The sequence below is a fragment of the Bubalus kerabau genome, chromosome 5 (genome assembly GCF_029407905.1).
Source record: "Bubalus kerabau isolate K-KA32 ecotype Philippines breed swamp buffalo chromosome 5, PCC_UOA_SB_1v2, whole genome shotgun sequence".
NCBI classification, from domain to species: domain Eukaryota; kingdom Metazoa; phylum Chordata; class Mammalia; order Artiodactyla; family Bovidae; genus Bubalus; species Bubalus kerabau.
The window spans coordinates 22977127-22984584 of NC_073628.1; the positions used below are offsets into that span (position 1 = coordinate 22977127).

The 7458-nt window shown below is 44.5% G+C and overlaps 1 protein-coding gene and 1 non-coding gene across 4 annotated transcripts in view; one reads left to right on the forward strand and one right to left on the reverse strand.

Moving 5' to 3' along the window:
* Positions 1-6845, forward strand: part of FEZ1 (fasciculation and elongation protein zeta 1) — a 42494-nt gene extending 35649 nt beyond the window's left edge. For all 3 annotated transcript variants that reach the window (XM_055581243.1, XM_055581246.1, XM_055581245.1), the window contains exons 9-10: positions 3438-3503; positions 6492-6845. In XM_055581243.1, coding sequence (XP_055437218.1) covers positions 3438-3503; positions 6492-6508 — 83 coding nt within the window. In that variant the 3' untranslated portion in view covers positions 6509-6845. The remainder of the gene's footprint in view (positions 1-3437; positions 3504-6491) is intronic.
* Positions 4739-4811, reverse strand: TRNAG-CCC (transfer RNA glycine (anticodon CCC)). The gene has a single exon. It is a non-coding gene; the product is annotated as a tRNA-Gly (tRNA).
* Positions 6846-7458: the final 613 nt, after the last annotated feature.

Consider the following 7458-nt stretch of genomic DNA (forward strand, 5'->3'; position numbering starts at 1 on the left):
GGAGCTCCTTCTAAGGGACTGACTGTATTTAATGAGAAGCAAGGTTTCTTGGGTGGGGTAAGGCTGATGGGAGAGAATAGATTCTGGTTTTCCTCCCAGGCCCTGACTCTATTGTCAAGTAATATTAGCAAGCATTCAGAGCAGTTGGGGAAAACAGCCTGTGATCGGGAGCCTTTTTAGGCAAAATCTCTCGATACCCATCAGACACTACAGCCCCCAAAGGGCTGGGGCCACAGGGTGTTAGCCATCAGTGTCCGCTTGATTTTTTAGGAAGAGAAAAATCCTAGGCTGAGATGTGAGGAAGGGCTCAGTAAATCACAAGGCCATCCATCACCCTGGCAACCGCGCTCTGCATTGAGTAACACACTAACGGGATGCCCGTCGTTGCTGTGCTGCCTCAGAGGGAATGGGCCGCCGTAGGGCTTTTTGATGCCTAAGGAGAGGGAAGGGGGTCTTCATCTATTTGGCTGAAGAAGATAGATACCTCCTGGGCCCCTTGCTTAAGGTTTCCAAAGATTTCATTTTTATCATTTTGGAGAACGAAAGAAGTTTCTGATAAATGTAAATCTTGCCTCCATCAATAGACACCATGTCCTTGAGAACCTGGAAGTTTAAATTCAAAGTGCATCAGCTTCCTCTTAACTCATCTGAAGCTCTTTTATTTGCATAAATATGCAGTAAGATTTTTTTTTTAATGGGAGCAGATAGAAACGAGCTGACATTTATAGGTGTTGGTGTTTTCACAAGCAGCAAGCATTTGGAAAATAATTTGGACAAATTGTGAAGGTTGATAATTGTAGAGCACTCTATCATGCTGTTTTTTAAAAAATAAAGAGCTATAAATTTATTACAGATCCCCATTCAGGAATTTAGTGTGAAATCCTTTCATTTTAATCAAGAAACGGTGGTTTGTGTACACTTTGAAGTTCATTTAAAAAATTAGGGCTAGAGTATATCCATCATTTAGAATACTTTGGAAACATAGAAATGTGAATAAAGGAAAATAAATAGCTTCTTCCTCCCTTCACTGTGGTTACTATATGGTGTTTTTCAACCATAGTATTTTATGTCTTTCCCATATAGTTGGGATTACACAGGCTATTAAATTTCATATCATGATTTTAGTCACATCAGTTAACATTTGGTTAACATTCTTTTTATGGCTCTCTCTTCTGTCGTATAGACATACCACATTCCAATATTTTATTCTTTTTAAAAAAGCTGCCAACTTCCCTGAATAACAACTTTGCTGCATGTTATGAGAGCTCTCTTTTTTGGCACATCTGTGTATGGGTTTGTAAACAGTAATTCCTCTTTTCCCAACTCCTGAGTCAAGAACATAAGCCCAAGACTGGCTCTGAGGACTGGACAATTCTTGTAAATTTTGGATTTTGGAGACCACCTGAGTCACATGTTGGCTGGGCTGAGTGCAGTTATTGTATTTTTATTGCTATCTTCTTGGTGGGCAGCATTTATTTTAGTCTTCGCATGCCCAGCTGCAACGTATTTTCAGCCTGTTATGTTGAAATGAATCCATGTCTAAAAATACAGAAGAAAGAAAACAAACCATTGCCTGAATGGCCTGAGGTCCAGTCTTTTTCTGGACCTGGCCATGGACTCATGCCAATGTCAGCCTCTGTTTCTTACCCCCTCCTGAGTTTTGGAGTCAAGTGGGCTTCCCTGGTGGCTCAGATGGTAAAGAATCCGCCTTCAGTGTGGGAACCCTGGGTTCGATCCCTGGGTTGGAAAGATCCCCTGGAAAAGAGAGCAGCTACCCACTCCAGTATTCTGGCCTAGAAAATTCCATGGACAGAGGAGCCTGGCAGGCTACAGTCCATAGGGTCGCAAAGAGTCAGACACAACTGAGCGACTTTCACCTTCCATGACCCTGATTTGCAGCTTGTTAAGGTAATCAATGGAGAACAGGACCTGGGAATAGACTGGGGAGTCTCTCGATTTTCAAGTTGCCTCCTGACCTCAGTCATCAGGGCCAGTTGATCTTCAGTGTTTTCTTCATTTGCAAAAAGCAATACATGTACACACTGCTATATTTAAAATGGATAACTAACAAGGACCTACTGTACAGCCCAAGGAACTCTGCTCAATGTTTTGTGGCAGCCTGGATGGGAGGGGAGCTTGGGGGAGAATGGATACATGTATATATATGGCTGAGTCCCTTCCCTGTCCATCTGAAACTATCACATTACACTGATAACTGGCTATACCCCAATATAAAATAAAAAAGTTAAAAAAATGAAATTAAGTGCAAAGATTATTGTATCCAGTGGAAAAAAAGAGTAATACATGTTCATGGAAAAAATCTGGACCTTATAGCAATATGATGCCGAAGAGAGCATGACCTGGGGCCTCATACTCAGAGGTAACTGCTTTTAAGTTTCATGCACATTCTTCCAGATTTTTTTCTATGAATGTTAACATTTATTATTTACTCTTTTAAAATTAATATATTAAGTTCCACAACCTCCTTTCTTCATTGATAAGTATGTCTTGTATACATACACATCTATCTTTTTTTATGAAGCTGTTTGAGGTGGCATAGATAGCATATACCAGAGTTTACTTAAGGCATCTATTGATGATGAAATCTCTTGTTGGATACTCCCATCCCTTCCCTCGTTTTTTGATAGTATAAACAAGGTCTAGATATTAATATTTTTTGAAGGATTTTTTTACAACACTGACTTCTGCATCATGAATAATGAATATGAGAAGGTACTTCTTAGTTTAATAACAGAAAAATCTCTTCTATGAAGAACCTTAAGTTTTAATCACTTTCCTATTGTTCACTTCATATGTAGTTCATATCCCTTTTCAACAAAAAGTCTGTAAGCTCCTTGAAGGTCATCAGTACTTTTGCATTTCCACAAATTCTAGCGCTGTACTGGGCATAAAGTAAAAGATATTTGTTGAATTAAATTCATTTGCTCTTAATAAACTGGAGATGAGAACTTTCCTAATAATATCTGTATGAATAGGATGTCTTTAAAGACCGATTTGTCAGAGTTTCAGCAGTGTGACAGCTGGTATTCTTAACATTTGGATTGCATCTGAAAGTTGATTCCTTTTTTAAATGGCTTTATTTATTTTTATGATCATTAAAGACACATAATTCATAGGTGATGGGGAAATTACAGATGAGCACATGCCTACAAAAAGGAAAGACTAAAAGAAAAAGAGAAATAAGAGAAAAGAGGACGTCAACTCATCAGTAGGGCTACCCTGATCCTTTTGGTGGCTTCTCCTTCACCAGCAGGTGAATGCTGGCTCTTGACAGAGGCTTCTAGACGTTGCTCAACACTCAGCAAGTGTCTGATTTCCTTGACTCCTCTCACTGTCTTTGGGTTGGTGGACTGTCTGGCCCAGAAGTGAGCTATGTGTCCTGATTCGTCTTGACTCTTCTCTCTCCCCTCCCACAGTTCTCTTTGCCATGAAGGAGGATAATGAGAAGGTTCCCACTTTGCTGACAGACTACATTTTAAAAGGTAAGAGCCACCCAGGTCTCTGGGAGCAGAAGTGACCTCCGGGGCTCCCCTCCCCCAGGACTCTTGTCGGCCGGATGCACAGAGCCCACACTGTGGGCCTCCCAGAGCCTCCACACTGGGCCAGACCAGGCAGGGCCGGGGAGCTCCGTGGACAACTGTGAGCGGGCCCTTGCCTTTGGATGTTGCTAGGAGGCCTGAGGAGGACATTCCATCACCCCCGAGTCACCAGAGCGACTCCACACAAAGAACAGCCAAACCAGTACAAAAGGCTTATTGTTAAAGTTCTGTGGAGCTTGGGCTGTTTAGTTGGCAAAAACAAAGCCTCAGGATACCTTTAACAATCTCGACTACTTGAAAGGCAGCAAACTAGGGACATGATTAGCTACATCCTTTTATAGCTATTTTTTGTTTCATCTTTCATTGTGGATCATAGTTTTCTGTTTCATCTTTCATTTAACATATGCAGAAGTAGAGCAAATGGTGTGGTACAGCAGTACCCAGCGTTTTTGGCACCAGGGACAAGTTTTGTGGAAGACAGTTTTTCCAGGGGGAAGGGAAGGGGATGGTTTGGGGATGATGCAGGTGCTTTGCATTTATTGGACACATTATCTCTATTATTATGGCATCAGCTCCACCTCAGATCATCAGGCATTAGATCCTGGAGGTTGGAGACAGGTGGGTAGTAAACCGTCAAGTGCTTAGCATGTGGCTTTAAAAATTATTAACTCCTGGCTGATCTAGTTTCATTTATAACCATACCCAGCTTCTCCCCTCCATATTATGTTGAAGCAAATACCAACCATTATATCTTTTTTCATCCATAAGTATTTCAGTATGCATTTCTAAAACATGATCACAAGATCATGATCACAGCTAGAAAAATACAACATTTTAAAGTATCTTTGAGGGACTTCCCTGGTGGTTCAGTGGTTAAGACTCCACACTTCCACTGCAGGGAGCAAGAGTTCAATCTCTGGTTGGGGAACTAAGATCCCTCATGCCATGTACATTGGCCTCCCCACCCCCGCCGTCCCAAAGTATCTTTGACTCTTCAACCAGTGTTCAGATTTCCCTGTAAAATTTTTTCAGTTTATTTCTTTGAATTAGGATCCAAAGAAGTTCCATACATTACAATTTCATAATGTTTCTCTTAAATCTCTTCATTTTATTTATTTGACTGCACCGTGTTTTATTTGCAGAATGTGGACTGTTTAGCTCCTGCATGTGGGATCTAGTTCCCTGACCAGGGATTGAACCTGGGCCCCCTGCATTGGGAGTGCAGAGCCTTAGCCACTGGACCACCAAGGATGTCTTTTTAATCTCTATTAATATATATTCCCTGGTGGCTCAGACAGTAAAGCGTCTGTCTACAATGCGGGAGACTCAGGTTCGATCCTGGGTTGGGAAGATCCCCTGGAGAAGGAAATGGCAATCCACTCCAGTAATATTGCCTGGAAAATCCCATGGACAGAGGAGCCTGGTAGGCTACAGTCCATAGGGTCGCAAAGAGTCGAACACTGCTGAGCGACTTCACTTTCACTTTAATATATATACAGTTTCCCCTTTCCTTCATCTCTCACATCCTTTGAATTTTATTTCATGAAAAAACCAAGTGATTCGATCCATAGAATTTCCTTATTCTGGCTTTTACTTGTTAGTTTCGTCTTCGTGGTTTCATTTAATATGTTCTTCCAACTTTTGCACTTCCTGTTGTCCAGCGGAGCCAGAGGGCTGAACACATTCAGAGCATCCACACCAGACCAGACCAGGCAGGGCCAGAGGCCCAGTACACTAGCATCCACAGTTTTTTGGAAAGCATTAGTTTATCAGTGGTTGGGAACTTCATTAAGAGACAGCTACCATCTGGTTGTCTTTCTTTTGGGGGATGTTAATATCTATATTAGTGTGCTCAGGCTGATAAAACAGAATACCACTGGGTGGCTTAAACATCAGAAATTAATTTTCTCACAGTTCTGGAGAGTAGAAGTCCATGATTAAGGGGCCAGTAAATCGGGTTTCTAGTGAGGGTTCTCTTCTCAGCTTGCAAGCAGCTACCTTCTTGCTATGTCCTCACATGGCCTTTCTTCTGTTGATGAGAGAGTGCCAGAGCCTCTGTGCTTCTTCTTACAAGGACACTAATCCTAGCAGATCAGCACCCCACCCACATGACCTCATTTTAACCTTTCTTTCTCAGAGGCTCCATCTCCACGTATACCTGGGGGTTAGGGCTTCACCATGAATTCTTGGGTGGGGACACAAACATCGACTCTGTAACACTTTCCACTGGTTGCCATTCATAGTCCAGATCCTTTTTCTCGTTAGATTTTGCTCCACAGGCACAGACAACCTTGGGTGCGGTTTCTGAAGGCTTGTAGACCTCAGTTTAGAACCTCTGGGCTGTACTGTTCTGTAAGGATCAGAAAGATGAATCTTAAATTTCTGCAGGATGGATTTAGGCTCAACATCAGGAAGAACTTCTGGCTATTAAAGGTTTTAAAAGAGCATCCCGTTTGTCAGAGGAGGTTTGTGGAAATGGGTTCTATAAGTCTGGGAGCCCAAGGGCTAGACTTTACCCCTCACGATCAGCTGAAATGTCAGTGAATGTATAAAACTAGTTAACATTTATGAGCACTTTCTGTTTGCCTCTGAGCAATGCTGTGGGCTGGGCAGAGGCACAGGCTACTGTATATATGAAGAAAAACAGACACAGGTTATTTCCCGAAGGTTGTGGTTAATAACAGCCAGACCCAGGATTTGAACCAAGGTGGCTGGACAGCAGAGAAGACCCACTTCATCACTACACTGAACCACCAGCCATCAGTGGCTCATTCTCCTTCTGGAAGGAAAACACGTGATTGCCATCCTTCCCTGGTTCTAAGGGGGCGGGTGGTTCTCTGCTCAGGACACTGGCGAGAGGTCAGGGCCACCCTGGGCCGGGAGGTCCGGCCCCACACTTGCTCTGACATGCCCTCTCTCTTCTCTTTCCAGTGCTCTGTCCCACCTAACCTTGCCCTTGGGAGCAGCCTTGCTGCGGAGGTCACCGAGCAAGAGTCATCCCACCACAGGGACTGCATGACACCGCGTAGCCTCCGCCGTGTATTTAAACGTGTATAGCTTAACCTGGATTAAACATGAGCAAACGCGCGGGGTCCTTTGCTGTTGGCTTCTAGTCCTAGTAACCTTTGGATGCATGACTGTCGGGCAGGGCTGGTGATGTCGCCTCTTCTCCGCCCATGTTGGAGGGAGGCAGATGCTGTCACCGCTCATGATGTAGTCTGGCTCCAGCCCTCAAAAACAGCTTCCACTCTAAGACTAATTTTGAAATAAACCTTCATTTAATTAGTATGCGTCATGTGCTTTGGCGTGTGGTGTCCCTTGGCGCTCTGGTACAAACCTCCAGAGAAAGGACGTGTTGCTGCCTCCACGCAAGGCTCCTGGCCACGGCAGCGGTGGGGTGTTAGGGGATGGGGTGGTACCTGTTGTGATCTTTGGTGGGTTCTGGTGACGCTGCCATTGTCCAGACAGGGAGGAGGCCGTCCACAGACTCCTAAGATCTTGTTGCTTGACAGTTCCAGATGGGGCCACACAAGGTATGGTAGGAAGTACTGGCTGGGGAGGAGACTGGGAAGTTAGCAGCTGGAAAGTGAGGCTTAGGGGGAAGCAGGGCGACTCTAGTGCCTCCTGTTGGGATGGCCGGGTGGACACCCTGAGGTCTGAGGGCTGGACGGCTTGAGCTCCGCTGGGCTCTCTCGGTGTGGGGGCTGTGGCTGCTTTCCTGACCGCCCCTTCTGACCCCTGGTAGCCTCTGGCTGTCTGTGTCCTCCCCACCTCCCCGCGGCCCTCGCCTCCCACGTGCTGTCCCCGGCATTGGTGACAGGCAGCTGCAACCAGCCAGCAGGTGAAAGATGTCCATGTGTCTGGAAGGGGCTCCGCTTTGGCACAACCTGAACTGTCT